The sequence below is a fragment of the Bos mutus genome, chromosome 12 (assembly GCF_027580195.1).
Source record: "Bos mutus isolate GX-2022 chromosome 12, NWIPB_WYAK_1.1, whole genome shotgun sequence".
NCBI lineage: Eukaryota > Metazoa > Chordata > Mammalia > Artiodactyla > Bovidae > Bos > Bos mutus.
Window position 1 is genome coordinate 18,841,309 of NC_091628.1, and position 21,994 is coordinate 18,863,302.

The 21,994-nt window shown below is 43.1% G+C and overlaps 2 protein-coding genes across 4 annotated transcripts in view; one reads left to right on the forward strand and one right to left on the reverse strand.

Moving 5' to 3' along the window:
* Positions 1-5,692, forward strand: part of CDADC1 (cytidine and dCMP deaminase domain containing 1) — a 31,192-nt gene extending 25,500 nt beyond the window's left edge. For 2 of the 3 annotated variants that reach the window (XM_005904513.2, XM_070380333.1), the window contains one exon: positions 2,353-5,692. In XM_005904513.2, the coding sequence (XP_005904575.1) occupies positions 2,353-2,426 (74 nt within the window). In that variant the 3' untranslated portion in view covers positions 2,427-5,692. The remainder of the gene's footprint in view (positions 1-2,352) is intronic. The other variant, XR_011466287.1, reaches the window with a different exon arrangement.
* A 73-nt stretch (positions 5,693-5,765) lies between these two features.
* The window catches only part of CAB39L (calcium binding protein 39 like), a 120,342-nt gene continuing 104,113 nt past the window's right edge, over positions 5,766-21,994 (reverse strand). Inside the window, exon 11 of the mRNA XM_070380337.1 lies at positions 5,766-6,046. Coding sequence (XP_070236438.1) covers positions 5,888-6,046 — 159 coding nt within the window. The 3' untranslated portion in view covers positions 5,766-5,887. The remainder of the gene's footprint in view (positions 6,047-21,994) is intronic.

A 21,994-nucleotide genomic window follows, 5' to 3' on the forward strand; every position in this document is an offset into this window, starting at 1 on the left:
TATATACCATAAATTTACCCTTTTAAAGTACTGAATTGGGTGGGTTTTGGTAGATTCAGAGTTGTGTAACCATCACCACTGCCTAATTTCAGAATTTTCCATCAGCTCAAAAAGACTCCTCTTACCTGTTTATTAGTCATCCCTGTTTCCTCCTACCTCCAGCCCCAGGCTACCACGAATCTACTTTGGTTATTTGGATTCATATATTCTGGCCATTGATTTTAGATCGTTCCTCTTTTCTCATATATACATTCACTGCTGTATATTTCTCTCTAGCATTTCTTCCACTGAATGCTACAAATTTTGATAAGTCGTGTTTTATTTAGTTCAAAATTTCAAAATATTTAAAAATTTATCTTGAGTTTTTTGGTTTTTTTTTTTTTTTTTACTCATTTGTTATTTAGCAATGTATTATTTAACTTCCACATATATTTTGGGATTTTCCAGTTATGTTTCTACTAGTCATTTAATTATATTGTGGTCCGAGAGCAGACACTGTATGCTTTCTATTCTTTTGAATTTATTAGGGTGTGTTTTATGGCCTGGCATGTGGTCTCTTGGTGAACACTCCATGTGAGTTAAGCATAATGTGGATTCTACTGTTGGCTGAGGTAGTCCATGGTTGTCAGTTATATACGGTTGATTAGTGGTTGAGTTCATTTGAGAATGGGTACGGGATAGTTTCAGGTATTTCACAACAGAAGAAACACAGACATCTAATAAGCACATGAAAAAGTGCTCAAGCTCATTAGCAGTCATGGAAATGCAAATTAAAATCACCGCAACGTTTACACCCCTACTGCTGTGCCTACTAGAGTTGCGGAATTCAAGTTGAGGACACCGAGTGCTCGTGAGGAGGTGGATCCTTAGAAACTCGTATATTGCTGGTTGGACTGAAAATGCATACAGCCACCTTGGGAAAGCAGTTTAATGTCATCTTTGTAAAACTGAAGATGTGTCTATTCCATGACCCAGCAATCTGACCTCTAAGCATATGCCCTAGGAAAATTCTTACATGTTTCGTAGAAAAGACAGAGATAGATAATTCATTGCAACATTGTTCTTAAAAGCAAAAACTGGAACTAGCACAAAAATTTATCTCTGGAAATTAAAATATTACAGTGGAATATTATAAAGCAGTGAAAGTAAAATGAACTACAGCTACATTCTTAAACATGGGTGGATCTTAGAAATATAATGCTGAATGAAAAAATCAAGTTTCAGAAGACTAAATACATTATAAGGCAACTTCTATGTAAAGTTCAACAGGAAGGCAGTGTATTGGTTAGTACATGTGGCAAAATTATTTTTAAGAAGCAATGGAATGATCAACGATTCAGCGCAGTGGTTACCTCTGAATAAGGGGGATAGAGGGATGGGATTAGACTGGGGGGCACCCGAGAGGTGGTAACATTCTAGTTTTGGGGTTGGGTAGTAGGTTCTTGAGCAAACTCTGGGAAAGAGTGGAGGACAGAGGAGCATGGGGTAAAAGAGTTGGACACAGCTTAGCGACTGAACACCAACAAAGTAGGTTCTTGAGTGTTAATTTATTATTAGGCTTTAGGACTCCCATCTGTATCACACACAGTCTTCCTTTTTTTAATGTTTCCAATATTACATAATAAGAGAGAAAGCTTTCCAGATCTATTCTCCCTGCACCCTGATGCAGGTGTCCTTAAGACTAGGAGAGCGAGGTGAGCACAGAGGCTTGGAGGGCAGGCAGATCCCTGGAAAGACAGAAAGCAGCAGGATAAAAGGAGACTCTCAGAGGTGGTGGGTATACTTACCATCTTAAGGGTGGTGGTGGTTTCTCAGATGTGTGCTTGTGTTGAAACCCATCACATTGTGCACTTTACATGCACACAGTGTGGTCCCAGGAAAGCCAGGGAAATCAGGTCATGGGGCGAGGTGGAAGCCAGGCCCGTCTCCCACATGACCAAGGTGATGAGTCCACTTGCCTTCCGGCGGGGGGTGTGTCCGCTCACACCTCACTGCCCCACAGACGACTCCCTTCTCTCCTTGGACAACAGATGGGTCATTTTGTCTCCTCCAGCCTAACAGTAATAACTTTGCCTCCCAAAAAGTTTTGTGAATTGTTGTCTATACACTGTCGATGAATCCAGTTTGTAAAAGGTCAGGTACATTGTGTCAGCTGTGAGTGACTTATCTAGAATCTGTTCTTTAACAGTTGAGAATTTTAAAGATAAAATCAGTATGCCCTTTTTCATTTTTATGTTTAAAATATTCCTCTTTAGCTTAAGCATTGTTTTGATCTTACAGCTTCTGACTTTAACAAATGCTCGTTTCTTTGACGTGACATTTTCCTGACGCTAAGTTATTCTTGACCATCAGATGGCGTGCTGGGATCCGTAGCCCTGGATGAAGAACCACACCAGAACAAGAAGCTGCGTCTTGCAAACCACTAAGAAGTCGTGTCTGAACAAGGAGTGAAGGCCTTGAGAATTTTTATTGCACTTTTAAAATCCAGCCTTGTTAACTCATAAAATAAGAATGGATTTTGTAAATAGTTGAAAAAAATTTTTAAAGGAAGCTAATTTATTATTAGCATACGAATGATACTAAGGAGAATATTTTTATTTAGATTTATTTGTATGTTTTCCAGAGTATAGTGATGTGTTCTTTTCTTACACTGAAGCAGGTGTCAATCATTTCAAGAGACCATTCAGTCGGCTACAGGGATTGATTTCTCCTGGTCTTAGCTTTAGGGGATCCAGTCAAAGGGGCTGGTTCATTGGAGGTCACATCTCAGCAGAGAAGTACACACCTTTTCAGAAATATTAATCCCTTTGGATTATGAAGGTGATAATTAGTAATCTACTCCAGGGAAATAAACAGCAACCTGACCATTTTTAAGTCAATATGTGACTCACCAAAAGGCCCCATTTATACCCAAAGCTTTCTGGTAATCAGAATTTACTTGATTAGCCTGGAGTCATAAAAATGAATTTGGTGGACCTGCTCTCCATTATAAAAGTGTGTTCCTAACAGGGTTATTCATTTTTTTTTTCAGTCTTTCAGTGTGTAAAAATCATGATCACTTGTTGGACTGATTCAGGGCAGCAATAGGAAGATAGCATTATTCTCGGACAATATTATTCTCTGATCTCACTGACTCTTGAAACCACTAACAAGAGAAGAAATATTTTAGTCTGGAATTCATTCATAAATGCTGCCCATTATCCCCTCCATATAATTAGCAGAGAGCGTTTCAGGGCTCTGAATGGAAGGCCTTATAAAAACATTTGCAAACCTTAAGAATACTGAAAGCCTTGACAGTGAACATGATGGTCAATTCAGTTATTTTCCAGATTTTTCTTCATGAGTCCTCTCATTTTTTATTTGTTGAGGAAACTTTCAGAAAATTAGCCCAAAGATGAAGGCACAGTCTTTGTACTTTCCTGGAGATAGGGAGGGAGCCACTTGGCCAGTGGCCCGCAGGCAGCCCTGGGGTGTGACGGGCTCTGTGTGGGGAGTCAGCTTCACCTGGGCTGTCGCCCACTTTCTCCCCGGGGCCTCTCGTATCCTCACAGGGCCTCCTACCAGTCTCAGGAGAGTGCACAGGCCACCCTGCACGTGGGCCGGTGCCCCTGTTTGGACAGCAGCTCGCTTAGCCTCTGTTGTGTGTGTAAATTTTTTTTTTTAACTGCTGAATCTAGTGCCTGCAACAGTGTCTGGCATGTGACAGGCATTCAATAAATATTTGTTGACTGAATGACTGCTGGACACTGTCTAGACCCTGGAGATGAGACGTGTAAGAAATGCTCCCTGACCTCAAGAAACTTGCAGTCTAGTGACAGATGTAAGCGTAAAGTCACGTATTAATAATAGTGCTTCTCAGAGTGGGGTCCCTGGACCAACAGCGTTAGCCTCATCTGGGGACTTGTTAGAAGTGCACATTGTTAAGCCCTAACCCAGACCTGTTGAATCAAGCTCCGGGGCTGTGGCCAGCATTCCCTGAAGGTGACTCTGACGACCTTCAAGGTTGAGAACTGCCCTGTGGATGTAACTGAAGGAACAGTGGTGGAAGGAACACATAGGAGGACAGGCAGACACTCGGGTGAGTCACGGAAGCAGGGCCTGTAGGAGTGGAGGCCGCGTAGAAGTGGAGGCCGCGAGAAGTGGAGGCCCTGAAGGGGCTGCAGGGAGTGGGCTGGCAAACAGTGGGGGTGAGATGAACATCTGAGAAAGTAATGAAGATGGGTGGTCACCCCAGGAAGTAGGAAAGGGAAGCGATTGGGAACTCATGCAGAGATTGCTAACCTGCACCAGGAGCCCCCTGGGGCAGCAACAGTGCAGCCTAAAATCTAGTCACCCACAGTCAACAGGGGTCACCCCTCAGGCTGAGAAATCGGAACTTGCCCTTAAAAATACATCACCATTAATTTCAAAGATTGGGAAGACGTAGTAAATGTATAATTTGAAAAAGAGCTCTACATTTGTTTACTGCCAAGGACAGCAGCTTTGCCGACTGGAGGTGGGGTGAGCCCAGGCCTGGCTCGGCGCTCGGCTGTTAGGTGGGGTATGTGAGGGTTTACCTGTATCTAATCACTGCCAGCGCTTTTTCTTTTATTCGGCTTTTCCATGGGTTTCTCTTCCTCAGTTACTTAATGAGTTTGAGAATATACCTTCTCATAAATCTTCCTCGGTTTATGCACGAACAGTTGAGCTTTCAGATCTACCACAGCAGTCTGCTTTTAACCCACTTTAGAGCTATGTTTTGAAGTTCTGGTATTGCCAAGAGTGGCCGCTTAGCATTGAGCTGCGGCTGTTACTACTGCTTCTTAAGTCAAGGAACAGTTTAGAACCTTCATTTCATGTGTTATATTAAGGGGTTTTTCTGTGATCATTTAAAATTATTACATATTTTTTACATATAAGAAAAGTGAAAAGCCCTAATAATCAGTACCAGTTGAAAACAAGGCCTGTTTAAATGGAATACCCTTTAGAAATGCGTCCATAAAATGTGTTTACCCTATTCAACTACTGCACTTAAACAGACTCAGATTTCAAAGGAACTTAGATCTCATCTATTTAGAATACTCCTCTGCAGAACTGGAAGCACAAGCGTCCAGAAGGTGAATGATTTCTTAAAGTCTAGCTCAGGATGTCACAAGGCCCTAAAATCATATCAGCTTTGGTTTTTTTCTCTCTTTACATTTTCAGTTTTGTTTTTAATGTCCGTGCTTATTTGCCCTGTACCTGTTGACGTATTAGCTGATTTTAACATGTATGTGACAGTAATAAAAGACTTCTATCGTTGTAAATTAAGTCATTTTTTAAGTAAAATTACACCTACAAATTTAAAATGAGCAAAACAGATCTATGAACCTTTCTTTGAAACAGTAAGACCCACTCTGTCTTCTGTATCACCCCTCCCTAGAGGCCACCAGGCTCAAGGATTTTAGCTGATTGACTTTGTATTTGTCTCCAAATCACATGTTTCTTAATAGTGTTTCAGTTCTAGGTATTTTCTTTTGAATTTCCATCATGGAAGGGCTTTCTTTCACCTCCCTCTCCTCAGCACACACTTCCCATCTCTCCATCCTCCTAATATTCTTTCAATTTGGTTGCATCAGTATTCATTGTTTGGTATTATGACTGTAAGTGCTACGCACAGCTTTATCACGTTATGTACTGTGATGACTTTCTGTATAAAATGTATTTTCGTGCATTTCAAGTTTGTTTTTCCTGTGTGGGGCTGCAGGGACCTTGGTTTTGTATATTTTATTGCTAACCTGTAACCAAACCCTTCTCCCAGCTGTGTAACCTTCTCTCCCTACTCAAGCACACTGGGTGTCCTAAAAAGCTTTTCTTGTTGAAGAAGTGCCTCCCAGAGCCTCTGACCGCCTCCCACCTGGCTGATCAGTCACTGGACCTTCCGCACTGCTGTCTTCCCGGGTTCTCCCTCCGCAGCGCTCCTGGGGTGGGGGAGGGCAGGGACGGAGGCATCCTCCACCTTCTTGATCTGGAACCCCCAGAATCCAGACTTTTTCTCAGTTGGGCGGGCATATCTTTCAGAAGGTCCCTGAGAAAAGGTACATGATGGTGAGATGACTGTCAGAACAGACGTTGCTGGGGAACAGTTTGAATGCTGTGAGTATCTGTGAATGTCTTTATTCTGCCCTCAATTTAGATAGTTTGTTGGGTGTAGAATTCTAGATTGGGAATAACCGCCACTCCCGCCCGGCCCCGCAGCCCACCTCACAACTCTGAAGGCCTTGTTTCATGATCCTGGTTACACTACTGGAATGAGTTTCAAGGTTTGGGCTGTCAATCAGACTCACGAGATTCAACGAGGGCTGCTGGGCAACGTCTTTCAGGACAGTATAGAGCAGAGCACAGCCTCGTGCAACGCAGCGCGTTCCCGGGCAGAGCCTCTGACTGTCCTCACTGAGCCCTCTGTTCTGTCTGTCCTGAGCTTATGTTTAAAACAGAGAAAGCCAAAACTTCACTCTCATGTTATGATTTCGGGGGCATAAACAGAGGTAAATTAATATGTTTGTTCACTTCTCTGCTTTCATATTTTCTGTAATGTTTTGGCCTTAAGCATGAAATTCCTGCAGTCATTTAAAAAAATTAATGTATTTAGTATAAATGGGCTCAGTTGCTTGAGTCGTGTCTGACTCTTTGCGACCCTATGGACTGTAGCCTGCCAGGCTCCTCTGTCCATGGGATTCTTCAGGTTCCTCTCTCCATGGGAGTGGGTTGCCATGCCCTTGTCCAGTGGACCTTCCCAACCCAGGGATCGAACCCATGTGTCCTGCATTGCAGGCAGATTCTTTATTGCTGAACCACCGGGGAAGCCCATTTAGTACAAATAGCCACCCCCTAATATTATGTATCTTTCCCCTGGGGATAAGCCCCAAAGATATTGTGTCAGAGGAGTATGTGTTCTTCTGCTGAGGGCTATTTTTTAGATGATGAAGGTGAGGAAGGCATACCTGAGAAATACAGATTTTCTAAAACACAATCTTTGGGGATAAAGAATTAAAATCTATTCAACATCACTACAGCATTTGGGTGTCTTTCTATTTGTTATTTCTGATTATATATTTAAAAAGGCTTGAAAACAGAAAACACATGTATTTTGGTTCATATTAAATGTCTGCTGGAATTGGTCCACTAGGTGGCTTCAGGCTCAAGTTTACTTGCACAGTATATTATCTGATAGAGTTGATGCCTCAAATATACAAAGAACTCATAAAAGTCAACTTTAATAGAACAAAGCACCCAGTTTAAAAAAATGAGCAAGGGATCTGAAGAGACAAATTTTCCAAAGAAAATATACAGATGATCAACGGGCACATGAAAAGATGCTCAGCATCACTCATCAGAGAAATGCAAATCAAAATCACAAGAAGATACCATCTCACAGCTGTCAGAATATTTTGTTATCAAAAACACAATGACAGATGACAACAGAGAAAAGGTAACCATTGTTCACTCTTGGTGGGAAGGAAATTGGTATAGTCACTGTGGAAAAATTTGGAAAATAAGTATGGCTATTTCTCGAAATTAAAAATAGATCTACCATATATTTTAGGAATTCCAGTTCTGGTTATTTATCTGAAAAGAATCAAAACAATTATAAGAAAATATATATGCACCTCTACAATCACAGCAGCATTATTTATAATAGCCAAGCCAAGAGCCCATTAATGGATAAATATTATACATACATACATATACACAACAGGATATTACTCGGCCATAGAAAAGAATGAAATCTTGCTAGTTGAGACAGTGTGAATAGACCTAGAGGGTACTATGCTAAGTGAATAAGACTTAGAAAAACAATTATTGTATGACTTCAATTATTGGTGTAATCTAAAAAACAAAGCAAATGAACAGATAACAAAACTAAACAGATTTGTAAATACAGAGGAAAAAGTAGGTAGTCACCAGGGAGGGGAGTGGGAGGAGGGAAGAAACAGGTGAGGGAGATCAGGAGGTACAGACTTGCAAACAAATCAACAGTCTTGGGTATGAGACTTGAGAAATGTAGTTAATAGTTACGGAATACTTACCTATATAAGATGACATACACAGACTTTTACTTGATCATTTTGAAATGTCCAGAAATATCTAATTGCTACGTTGGGCAACCAGAACTACCAGTGTCATAGGTCAATTATAGTTCAACAAACGAACTCAGAGTAAGAGAAACTTGTGGTTACCAGACGCAGTGTACTCCAGGTTACAGGCTTGGAGTACAGAATGCAGCAGGGAAAAGGCTAACAGAATTTTGCCAAGAGAATGCGCTGGTCACAGCAAACACCCTCTTCCAGTAACACAAGAGAAGACTCTACACATGGACATCACCAGATGGTCGACACCGAAATCAGATTGATTATATTCTTTGCAGCCAAAGATGGAGAAGCTCTACACAGTCAGCAAAAACAAGACTAGGAGCTGACTGTGGCTCAGATCATGAACTCCTTATTGCCAAATTCAGACTTAAATTGAAGAAAGTAGGGAAAACCACTGGACCATTCAGGTATGACCTAAATTAAATCTCTTACAATTATACAGAAGTGAGCAATAGAATCAAGGAATTATCTGATAGAGTGCCAGATGAACTATGGACAGGGGTTCATGACATTGTACAGGAGACAGGAATCAAGACCATCCCCAAGAAAAAGAAATGCAAAAAACCAAAATGGCTGTCTGAGGAGGCCTTACAAATAGCTGTGAAAAGAAGAGAAGCAAAAAGCAAAGGAGAAAAGGAAAGATATATCCATTTGAATGCAGATTCCAAAGAATAGCAAGTAGAGATAAGAAAGGCTTCCTCAGCGATCAATGCAAAGAAATAGAAGAAAACAATAGAATGGGAAAGACTAGAGATCTCTTCAAGAAAATTAGAGATACCAAGGGAACATTTCATGCAAAGATGAGCATATAAAGAACAGAAATAATATGGACCTAACAGAAGCAGAAGGTATTAAGAAGAGATGGCAAGAATACATAGAAAACTGTACAGAAAAGATATTCACAACACAGATAATCATAATGGTATGATCACTCACCTAGAGCCAGACATTCTGGAATGTGAAGTCAAGTGGGCCTTAGAAAGCATCACTACGAACAAAGCTAGAGGAGGTGATGGAATTCCAGTTGAGCTATTCCAAATGCTGAAAGATGATGCTGTGAAAGTGCTGCACTCAATATGCCAGCAAATTTGGAAAAGTCAGCAGTGGCCACAGGACTGGAAAAGGTCAGTTTTCATTCCAATCTCAAAGAATGTTCAAACTACTGGAATTAAGATTGCCGGGAGAAATATCAATAACCTCAGATATGCAGATGACACCACCGTTATGGCAGAAAGTGAAGAACTAAAGAGCCTCTTGATGAAAGTGAAAGAGGACAGTGAAAAAGTGCAACAGTCAGAAAACTAATATCATGGCATCTGGTCCCATCTCTTCATGGCAATTACATAGGGAAACAGTGGAAACAGTGACAGACTTTATTTTGGGGGGCTCCAAAATCACTGCAGATGGTGACTGCAGCCATGAAATTAAAAGATGCTTACTCCTTGGAAGAAAAGTTATGACCAACCTAGACAGCATATTAAAAAGAAGAGACATTATTTTGCCAAAAAGGTCCATGTAGTCAAAGCTATGGTTTTTCCACCAGTTATGTATGGATATGAGAGTTGGACTATAAAGAAAGCTGAGTGCCGAGGAATTGATGCTTTTGAGCTGTGGTGTAGGAGAAGACTCTTGAGAGTCCCTTGGAGTGCAAGGAGATCCAGCCAGTCCATCCTAAAGGAAATCAGTCCTGAATATTCATTGGAAGGACTGATACTGAAGCTGATACTCCAACACTTTGGCCACCTGATGCAAAGAACTGAATCACTGGGAATCACCTGATGCTGGGAAAGATTGAAGGCAGGAGGAGAAGGGGACAACAGAGGATGAGATAGTTGAATGGTTATCACCGACTCAATGGACGAGTTTGAGTAAACTGGGAGTTGGTGATGGACAGGGAGGCCTGGCATGCTGTGGTCCATGGGGTCGCCAAGTCAGACATGACTGAGTGACCGAACTGACTGACTGATGCAATGTATGGGTGGAGAAGGAACTGGATGAATGCAGCCAAAGTTACAAACTTCCAGTTATAAAATTAATAAGTGCTAGGGATTTAAGGTACAACATGACTAATATAATTAACACCCCTTTATGTTATACATGAAAGTTGTTAAGAGAGTACATAAGAGTTATCTCAAAATTTTTTTGCTATTTCTTGAATTTTATACCTATATGAGGTGTTGAATGTTCACTAAACTGATTGGGATAATCCTGATATATGTTCATCAAATCATTATGCTGTCAACCTTCAGTTCAGTTCAGTTCAGTCGCTCAATCGTGTCTGACTCTTTGCGATCCCATGAACCACAGCACGCCAGGCCTCCCTGTCCATCACCAACTCCCGGAGTCCACCCAGACCCATGTCCATCGAGTCAGTGATGCCATCCAGCCATCTCATCCTCTGTCGTCCCCTTCTCCTCCTGCCTCAATCTTTCCCAGCATCAGGGTCTTTTCTAATGAGTCAGCTCTTCGCATCGGGTGGCCAAAATACTGGAGTTTCAGCTTCAACATCAGTCCTTCCAGTGAACACCCAGGACTGATCTCCTTTAGGATGGACTGGTTGGATCTCCTTGCAGTCCAAGGGACTCTCAAAAGTCTTCTCCAACACCACAGTTCAATTCTTCGGTGCTCAACTTTCTTTATAGTCCAACTCTCACATCCATACATAGCCTTGACTAGACGGACCTTTGTTGGCAAAGTAACGTCTCTGCTTTTTAATATGCTGTCTAGGTTGGTCATAACTTTCCTTCCAAGGAGTAAGCGTCTTTTAATTTCATGGCTGCAGTCACCATCTGCAGTGATTTTGGAGCCCCCAAAAATAAAGTCTGACACTGTTTCCCCATCTATTTGCAATGAAGTGATGGGACCCGATGCCATGATCTTCGTTTTCTGAATGTTGAGCTTTAAGCCAACTTTTTCACTCTCCTCTTTCACTTTCATCAAGAGGCTCTTTAGTTCTTCCTCACTTTCTGCCATAAGGGTGGTGTCATCCGCATATCTGAGGTTATTGATATTTCTCCCGGGAATCTTGATTCCAGCTTGTGCTTCGTCCAGCCCAACGTTTCTCATGATGTACTCTGCATATAAGTTAAATAACTAGGGTGACAATATATAGCCTTGACATACTCCTTTTCCTATTTAGAACCAGTCTGTTGTTCCATGTCCAGTTCTAACTGTTGCTTCCTGACCTGCATACAGGTTTCTCAAGAGGCAGATCAGGTGGTCTGGTATGCCCATCTTTTTCAGAATTTTCCACAGTTTATTGTGATCCACACAGTCAAAGGCTTTGGCATGGTCAATGAGGCAGAAGTAGATGTTTTTTCTGGAACTCTCTTGCTTTTTCCATGATCCAGCGGATGTTGGCAATTTGATCTCTGGTTCCTCTGCCTTTTCTAAAACCAGCTTGAACATCTGGAAGTTCACGGTTCACTTGTTGCTGAAACCTGGCTTGGAGAATTTTGAGCATTACTTTACTAGCATGTGAGATGAGTGCAATTGTGTGGTAGTTTGAGCATTCTTTGACATTGCCCTTCTTTGGGATTGGAATGAAAACTGACCTTTTCCAGTCCTGTGGCCACTGCTGAATTTTCCAAATTTGCTGGCATTTGAGTGCAGCATTTTCACAGCATCATCTTTCAGGATTTGAAATAGCTCAACTGGAATTCCATCACTTCCACTAGCTTTGTTTGTAGTGATGCTTCCTAAGGCCCACTTGACTTCACATTCCAGGATGTCTGGCTCTAGGTGAGTGATCACACCATCGTGATTATCTGGGTCATTAAGATCTTTTTTGTACAGTTCTTCTGTGTTGTAGACCTTAAACTTATACAATGTGGTATGCTGATATCTCAATTAGACTTGAAGAAATGAATAATGCCTTAATAAAGCTAACTTTTGGCTTCCCGGGTAGCTCAAATGGTAAAGCATCTGCCTGCAATAAGGGAGACCCAGCTTCGATCCCTGGGTTGGAAAGATTCCCCAGAGAAGGGCATGGCAACCCACTCCAGTATTGTTGCCTGGAGAATCCCATGGACAGAGGAGCCTGGTGGGCTACAGTCCATGGAGGTCACGAAGAGTTGGACACTAGTGAGTGACTTTGACATTCACTTTCAAAGCTAACTTAGGAAAAAACTTTATACCAAGATTAAGTGAGTCTAACACCAAAGAATCCAATGTTTCGGTTGTTAGGAAATATATTAATATAACTAATTGACTTATAAATTTAGGAAAAGCATGTGATCAACTTGATAGACACAAAGTAGCATGGTAGAATATTACAGGGAACAATTATAAAAATAAAAAAGATATTAACGCTTATGTACCCAAAGAAATCTCCAATACCCACGAGTTCACCTATACATTAATTTCCTGTAATTGTCAGAAAGATTACTAGTAGACAGGAACCCCTAACAACAGTTTGAGTAGTAAAGGAATTACTACTGGAAAAGAAGAATTAAAGTCATCTCCATTTGTAGAGCATGTGGATCTATATCTAATAAGTCCGAATAACAGATGGAAATTCGTTACAGAAAATAAGACAAAATATTTTAAAGACTATAGCATAAGTATTTCGTACACAGTTCACATAGACACATCAGTTAAAAGGTATATTAAAAGGGAGGCTGCGATTTTAAAGGTATAAAAGAAAATAAAAATAAATCTAATACCACATGTGGAAAGTGCTCATATGAATAAAATTATCATGAACTCCTCATATAGATAAAACAGGAAAAAATAACTGAAGAAAAGGAAAAAACAACTCTTAAATATAATAAGAAATCTTACATGTAAAAAAAAAAATATACCAATATCCAAATGTGTAATGGATATTTGTGTATGTCTGTGTGTGTGTATATATATACAAACACATATATAAGTATTTTTCTGAGGATAATTTATGGTTTACATGAAATATTTTATGAAATTAAAGGTTAGTTATTAACTTAAATATATTTTACATACAAGATACTTTACATACATTTCATGGAAACTACAAAGGAAAAATCTACTATAGCTACACAAAAAGACAAAGAATTAATTCATACCATATCCAAAAAAAAAAAAAAAAAACCCTAAAGGAACTGTTGTAGCCAGCTTCCCAGAAAACAAACTCACTCAGGACAATGCAGATAGTAGAGTGCAGTTTATTACACCTGCAGGCCCAAGGCAGAGTCTCCTCTTAGGCAAAGACCCCGACCAGTTTTTGTGAAAACTTTATATACCCCAAATTCCCTGAAACTAGTCTGAACAAAGGAAAAAGAAAGATAAAATCAAAGTTAACCCGTGATTCATATGTCTTAAGCCTAGGTAGTTAACAGTGGACAATTATCAGTAGGCCTGTGGTCATACCCCAGTAAGCATAATAGAATGTATGATTCTCTTTGGTTACACAGATAATTAGGGTATTCTTTTAGGCAATGGAGAGCCCTGGGTGCTTCCTTCTGGGGCCTGGTTTTCCAGTTGGTATGTCGTTTCCATAGATACTGTGCATGTAGCTCAAAGTCCACAGTCCGGCCCTAGGTGGACTGCTTTCAAGACAGAGCCTGTTGTTTCCTCCTTCAGAACAACAACAAACAGAAAACAATGAAAATCCTTATCAACAGCTTAAACATTAATGGATGGAATTCTCCAATTAAATGACACAAAGTGACTGAATTAATTTAAGAAAGGAACCTACAGGGAATTCCCCGGAGATCTAGAGGTTAAGTTCCTGTACTTTCACTGATGGGAACCTGGGTACTATCCCTGGTTGGGGAACAAGGATCCTGCAGGCCAAGCGGCATGTCCAAAATAAAACAGTAATTTTAAAAAGAACGTGCAATATGCTGTTTACAAGAGACTTAATTCAACATAAGGACATATATAGATTAAAGTGAGAGGATGTGAAAATATATTCCATGCATATAGCAGCCCAAAAGACAGTGGGAATAACTGTACTTAGTACATGTTTTCCATCCAAATCAGTCACAAGAAGCAAAGAATGTTTCCCTACAGTGAGAAAGGGGTCAAATTATCAAGAGACTATTACAAATATATGTGCACCCAGCACAGGAACATGTAGATACTTAGAGCAAATATGAACAAAACTACCTACAAAGGAGCAGTAATGAATAGCAAGGTACTTCAATATCCCATCTGTAAACACGGATAGATCTCCAGGCAGAAAGTTAATGAAAAACACTGACCTGCATAACGCTTTCGAAAAGTAAAAAGTGTTAGTCACTCAGTCATGTCCAACTCTTTGTGACCCCTCGGTCCATGGGATTCTCCAAGCAAGAATACTGGAGTGGGTTAGCCATTTCCTTCTCCCACAGATCTTCCTCAACCAAGGATTGAACCCGGGTCTCCCACCTTGCAGGCAGACTCCTTACCAACTGAACCATCAGGGAAGCCTTAGAAAAGTAAAACTAACAGATATATGGGCTTCCCAGGTCGTGCAGTGGTAAAGAATCTGCCTGCCAAACGGAGGAGATGCAAGAGACCCGGGTTCCATCCCAAGTGAAAAATTCAGAGCTTTTCCTGTAAAATCAGGAACAAGATAAGGCTATCCACACTCACGACTCTTATTACAGACAGTACTGAAGTCCTAAGCAGAGGAATCTGACAGAAAATAAGAAATAGAAAGGCATCCAAAATGGAGAGGAAAAAGTAAAGCTGCTTCTTCTGTTTTCAGAAAACGTGACCTTATATATGGCTCCCCGCCCCCAATGGTATTAATAGTAGTCGTAAGTACAATAAGGTTGTAGGGTCAGAATCAACATACAAAAGTCAGCTGCATTACATATTAATACAATCTTTTATCATTCAGTCGCTAAGTGGTGTCTGACTCTCTGCGACCCCTTGGACTGCAGCACGCCAGGCTTCCTTGTCCTTCACCATCTCCTGGAGTTTGCTCAAACTCAGGTCCAGAGTGGATGATGCCATCCAACCATCTCATCCTCTGTCGCCCCTTTCTCCTTCTGCCCTCAATCTTGCCCAGCATCACAGTACAATAGTGACCAAATATTAGGAAGAAATAAAATAATTCCATTTACAATTAACTATCATCCTCGACCACCCCTAGGCCCTCTGTGACCGCGCGGCTCGGCCCTTAGTCTGCTGAGCCCAGGGCTTCGGGGGCTCCTCCAGTCGCATCCGCTGGCCCCTCCCCGCTGGTACTTGATCTAACAGCGAAGGAGCACAGAGCCACTTGGCTAAATCAAGGGACTTGCGAATCTATGGATCAATTTTAAGCCTGAGAACTCGAGAGGCAATTAAGTATTACTGGAAATTCCACTGTAAGGTGGGGGCAGGTTAGGAGGCTGAATCCCGCCCCCGGGGGTGCAGACCCAGGACCCCGCACCCACCCCACACACTCCCGGCCCACAGGAGGAGGGCTCTTTGACTCCAGCCCGGACTCTGTCCTGCCCGCTCCCCGATTCCACGCGGGGCCGAGCCAGTCGGGCAGAGGGCAAAGGGGCGAAAAGAGAGACCCACATTCCCCTGGACTAAGGTGCTGGAGGAGAAGGGGACGACACAGGATGAGTTGGTGGGATGGCATCACCGATTCAATGGACACAAGTTTGAGTAAACTCCGGGAGTTGGTGATGGACAGGGAGGCTTGGCGTGCTGCGGTCCACGGGGTCGCAAGAGTCGGACACTACTGAGTGCCTGAACTGAACTGAACGGAAGGTGCTGCGGGGCCGCTCTTCCGAAGGAGCAGCCGCAGCTCGGAGCGAACCCCTGCGCCTCAAAGTCGGCCTCGCGCCCCACCCCAACCCCGACCCACGCCGTGCAGGATCCGGGCCAGCGCACCTGGAGGGCGGCCCCAGGTGTGGTCTGGGCTTCAGCGGGGGGCGGATGGCAGAGTCGCGGCGCGAGGAGTTCGGGCCCGCAGTGACCCCAGCTCCACTCCGGGCGGCGGGCGCTGGGCCCCAGTCACTTGCAGGGTCTGTTGTCAGGCCCCGCCCGCCCCGGGCGCTAAACGCCAGGTGTCCGGAATGGAGGGCAGGTGGGCGGCTTTTAGTCACCTAACCCAGCTCCACCGCTCTGTCTGCCCCTTAAGCCCCCGCAACTTCAAGAGTTGGGAACTCTTCCTTGATCCCAGCACCTCACATAGCTTTTGACGCCAAGTCTAGGATCAGTGATTGGGCAACAGATGGATACATGAGACCCTTCTGCTGAGGGAAGAAGGGGTGTGGGGACAGGAGAGAGGCTCAGATGGAAAAGAAAGAAGTTTGGGGGGGATCTCTCGAGAGAAAGGGCGCAGGGATGAGCACAGCCTACCCGCCAAAATACCGCCGCCTTTACAGGCTGCCCGTTCAGGACCGCCACCCCCCCATCCCCCCTTTTTCAAATGCCAACACCCACGCCGGCAAGCCGCAAGTCCCAGAGTCAAGCCAGGTAGTTCTGGGTCCAGCGCCCTGCCTCTTCAGAAACAGCCCGTCAGCCCGTCTAGCCCCTGAGCCACCCGATCAGAGGGGAAGTGACCCATCGGATGCCGAAGGGGCCTCTGTGAGGCCAAGCAGTTTGGGCCGGAGAGTCAGAGGCGCCCGGGAACCAACCTCTGCTCTCTGGGCACATCCTTGGGCTTCCACCAGCCGCATCTCGCAGCCTGGAGGTCTGGCTGAGGAGAAGCAGGTGGGCTCCGCTGGTGCCCTGCGCCCTCTAGAGGCCGTCCTCTCTAAAGCCGACGCTCGGCCCTTCCTCCTGCCTTCCATCCCCAGCACTTGGGCGTCTGCCAGCCTGATTGCGCTCCTCCGCTCCCTCTAAGCGCCGTGAAGTGCCCTACAGACGTTTAGGATCTCTTGGAGAAGGAAGCTCTTTTTGTCAATACACCTTTACCCTGCGAAGGTGGTTTCAAGCATGAGCCTGAAATATTGTTATTTTCTCCATGTATTTCCAAGGAGAAAGAGCTCTACTTTTCAAGTTATAAGAAATATAAAGTTAGGGACGTCCCTGGTTGTCCAGTGGTTAAGAATCCTCCTTGCAATGCAAGAGATGAAGGTTTGCTCTCTGGTCGGGGATTTAAGATCCTTCATGCCAAGGGACTACTGAGCCTGCGTGCCACTAGAGAGTTCTGGGCAGCTATGAGAGATTCCCACAATACCCAGTGAGGAGGCCCCGTGCTGCAACCCAATAGAGCCAAATAAATGCACAGTTAAAAATACAAAGTTATAATGTATTTTGATGATGTTCTGAGCCAGGCCTGTAAAATTAACACTTTAGAAAGTTTTTTCCTTTTGAATGGATCTTTCATTGAAGATAGAATAAAAAAGATTCCCTATACATCCTTTGAAATGTAAATATATGTAATTTCTCTGTGGACTTGGTTGATTCAGCTGTGACATTTGAAAGAGAAAGCTAAAAACTGCATGAGCAATTTTTCTTCACAAAATTGTTCGATCAATCAGCCCCCTTAAATCAAAGTGACCCTTTTGATTAAATCAGTCATCTTAAATCCCATGACCCCCATGAGCTCAATCAGCAAGATAACAGTTTTCATTTCACAGGAAAGTACCAGGAAGTGTTCCCAAGAGCACAGTTCTGTTTAGGCAAGTTCACACACACACACACACACACACACACAGTTTCTGAGTTCTGTGCACATATCCTACTATTTAAGACTAGCAGATAATTTATCTCTTTTTCCTCAGTTTTAGAATTTCCATTCTAAAAGGGTAGATGTGATGCTTTGTACTTTGAAAACTAATATCTAGAATCTGTAGTACATTCACATGGTGCAAAACTAAAATATATACATATGTGTTTATATTTTACACATACACATATGTAATACAACCGTGTATTTGAATTTATGGCCCTGTCATAATTCACTGAATCAGTCTCTGTTGATGGAAATGTGAGTCATTTCCAGTCTTGTACCTTCGCCGTCTGCACAAGTATCTTGTGTGTCAAAATAATTTCACAGGGATATCTGTGGAATAATATCCAGAAGTTAAAATTCTGAGGAAATTTGAATATTATCAAGTACCCTCAAAGAGGTTACCCCAGTTTCTACTTGCATCATCAATGCATAAGATTGCTGGTCTTGGGCTTTGATGTTCACTTCTCCCAACTGTAAAAGTCATGGGGCAGTTTGTAAAGTGGGGACCTTGCAGCTGTAACACCGGGCAGGTGCTCTTGTTCCCTGTCGGAATGACCTGGAAACTGAGCTGTGTGGAAAAGGCCACACCAGCGCAGTTCAGACATCCCAGGATGCTGGGACCAGCTCTGAGTTGCTGTCACAGAAGAGGGAAAGGGGGTCCCTCAGGCAGGGCCGGGGGCCGGGGTGCTGGACTGCGTTCCCTGGCTTGTTGCACATCAGCTCATGACCTGTGGCACCTGTGCTTGGCTTGGGGCCCGTGGGAAAGGAGTTCTTTGGGGAGACTAACTCTTTCCTCTGGTTCAGGGCCTCCTCTGTGTCCTGCTTGGAAAGCTAGGCACCGAGTGGTCAGGAAATGATTCCAGGTCACACAGCTGATGCACGCCAGGTGCCCAGCCCTCACTCTCTCCACCTTCCCAGGAGCCATGGTGATCCCATGCGTCAGGGTCCCTCGGAGAGGCCCAGGTCTTGTGGCTGGGAGCCTCCCTGCCTAACAAGCCAGGGCACTGCCGTGAGAGAGGGGACGGGCCTTTCCTGGGCCCCTGATCTCCAGAGGCTGCTGTCAGCGAGGGCCATCAAGCACACTGCACTCTGGGCTGTTTTTCTTTTGCAAACACCGGAGGAAAACACAGTATTGCAGGTTCATTCTAGAAATCCACCTTCTCAGGGTTGACGCGTATTGACCAAAAGAGCTTCCTTTTCCAAGAGATCCTAAACCTCCGGAGGACGCTTGTTTGCACTTAGAGGGAGAGGAGGAACAGCATCAGCCTGGCAGGTGCTCAAAGGCCCTAGCAGGCCCCGGGCTGAGGACCGAGGCAGGAGGAGGGAGGCGAGAGCTGACCCCACAGCGATGGGTCGCTAGAGGGCGCCAGAGCACCGGCGGTTTCAGACCTCTAGGTTCAGGGATGGGGTTGGTGGAACCTCTCCCCAAAGAGGCGGAGTTGGTTACCAGACACTTCTGGCCTGAAGAATTTCATGGACTGTAAAAGTCCATGGGGTCGCAAAGAGTCGGACACGACTGAGCGACTTTCACTTTACTTCATTTCTTCTGACTCTCCCGCCCCAATTGCCTCGCCTTCCTCTTTATGAAGAGCTGGGGCTTACACAGTTCACATAGACACATCAGTTAAAAAGGTATATTAAAAGGAGGCTGCGATTTTAAAGGTATAAAAGAAAATAAAAATAAATCTAATACCACATGTGGAAAGTGCTCATATGAATAAAATTATCATGAACTCCTCATATAGATAAAACAGGAAAAAATAACTGAAGAAAAGGAAAAAACAACTTCCTTAAATATAATAAGAAATCTTACATGTAAAGAAAAATATACCAATATCCAAATGTGTAATGGATATTTGTGTATGTCTGTGTGTGTGTATATATATACAAACACATATATAAGTATTTTTCTGAGGATAATTTATGGTTTACATGAAATATTTTATGAAATTAAAGGTTAGTTATTAACTTAAATATATTTTACATACAAGATACTTTACATACATTTCATGGAAACTACAAAGGAAAAATCTACTATAGCTACACAAAAGACAAAGAATTAATTCATACCATATCAAAAAAAAAAAAACAAACCCTAAAGGAACTGTTGTAGCCAGCTTCCCAGAAAACAAACTCACTCAGGACAATGCAGATAGTAGAGTGCAGTTTATTACACCTGCAGGCCCAAGGCAGAGTCTCCTCTTAGGCAAAGACCCCGACCAGTTTTTGTGAAAACTTTATATACCCCAAATTCCCTGAAACTAGTCTGAACAAAGGAAAAAGAAAGATAAAATCAAAGTTAACCCGTGATTCATATGTCTTAAGCCTAGGTAGTTAACAGTGGACAATTATCAGTAGGCCTGTGGTCATACCCCAGTAAGCATAATAGAATGTATGATTCTCTTTGGTTACACAGATAATTAGGGTATTCTTTTAGGCAATGGAGAGCCCTGGGGTGCTTCCTTCTGGGGGCCTGGTTTTCCAGTTGGTATGTCGTTTCCATAGATACTGTGCATGTAGCTCAAAGTCCACAGTCCGGCCCTAGGTGGACTGCTTTCAAGACAGAGCCTGTTGTTTCCTCCTTCAGAACAACAACAAACAGAAAACAATGAAAATCCTTATCAACAGCTTAAACATTAATGGATGGAATTCTCCAATTAAATGACACAAAGTGACTGAATTAATTTAAGAAAGGAACCTACAGGGAATTCCCCGGAGATCTAGAGGTTAAGTTCCTGTACTTTCACTGATGGGAACCTGGGTACTATCCCTGGTTGGGGAACAAGGATCCTGCAGGCCAAGCGGCATGTCCAAAATAAAACAGTAATTTTAAAAAGAACGTGCAATATGCTGTTTACAAGAGACTTAATTCAACATAAGGACATATATAGATTAAAGTGAGAGGATGTGAAAATATATTCCATGCATATAGCAGCCCAAAAGACAGTGGGAATAACTGTACTTAGTACATGTTTTCCATCCAAATCAGTCACAAGAAGCAAAGACTGTTTCCCTACAGTGAGAAAGGGGTCAAATTATCAAGAGACTATTACAAATATATGTGCACCCAGCACAGGAACATGTAGATACTTAGAGCAAATATGACAAAACTACCTACAAAGGAGCAGTAATGAATAGCAAGGTACTTCAATATCCCATCTGTAAACACGGATAGATCTCCAGGCAGAAAGTTAATGAAAAACACTGACCTGCATAACGAAAAGTAAAAGTGTTAGTCACTCAGTCATGTCCAACTCTTTGTGACCCCCTCGGTCCATGGGATTCTCCAAGCAAGAATACTGGAGTGGGTTAGCCATTTCCTTCTCCCACGGATCTTCCTCAACCAGGGATCAAACCCGGGTCTCCCACCTTGCAGGCAGACTCCTTACCAACTGAACCATCAGGGAAGCCTTAGAAAAGTAAACCTAACAGATATATGGGCTTCCCAGGTCGTGCAGTGGTAAAGAATCTGCCTGCCAAACGGAGGAGATGCAAGAGACCCGGTTCCATCCCAAATGAAAAATTCAGAGCTTTTCCTGTAAAATCAGGAACAAGATAAGGCTATCCACACTCACGACTCTTATTACAGACAGTACTGAAGTCCTAAGCAGAGGAATCTGACAGAAAATAAGAAATAGAAAGGCATCCAAAATGGAGAGGAAAAGTAAAGCTGCTTCTTCTGTTTTCAGAAAACGTGACCTTTATATGGCTCCCGCCCCCAATGGTATTAATAGTAGTCGTAAGTACAATAAGGTTGTAGGGTCAGAATCAACATACAAAAGTCAGCTGCATTACATATTAATACAATCTTTTATCATTCAGTCGCTAAGTGGTGTCTGACTCTCATGACCCCTTTGACTGCAGCACGCCAGGCTTCCTTTGTCCTTCACCATCTCCTGGAGTTTGCTCAAACTCAGGTCCAGAGTGGATGATGCCATCCAACCATCTCATCCTCTGTCCCCTTTCTCCTTCTGCCCTCAATCTTGCCCAGCATCACAGTACAATAGTGACCAAATATTAGGAAGAAATAAAATAATTCCATTTACAATTAACTATCATCCTCGACCACCCCTAGGCCCTCTGTGACCGCGCGGCTCGGCCCTTAGTCTGCTGAGCCCAGGGCTTCGGGGGCTCCTCCAGTCGCATCCGCTGGCCCCTCCCCGCTGGTACTTGATCTAACAGCGAAGGAGCACAGAGCCACTTGGCTAAATCAAGGGACTTGCGAATCTATGGATCAATTTTAAGCCTGAGAACTCGAGAGGCAATTAAGTATTACTGGAAATTCCACTGTAAGGTGGGG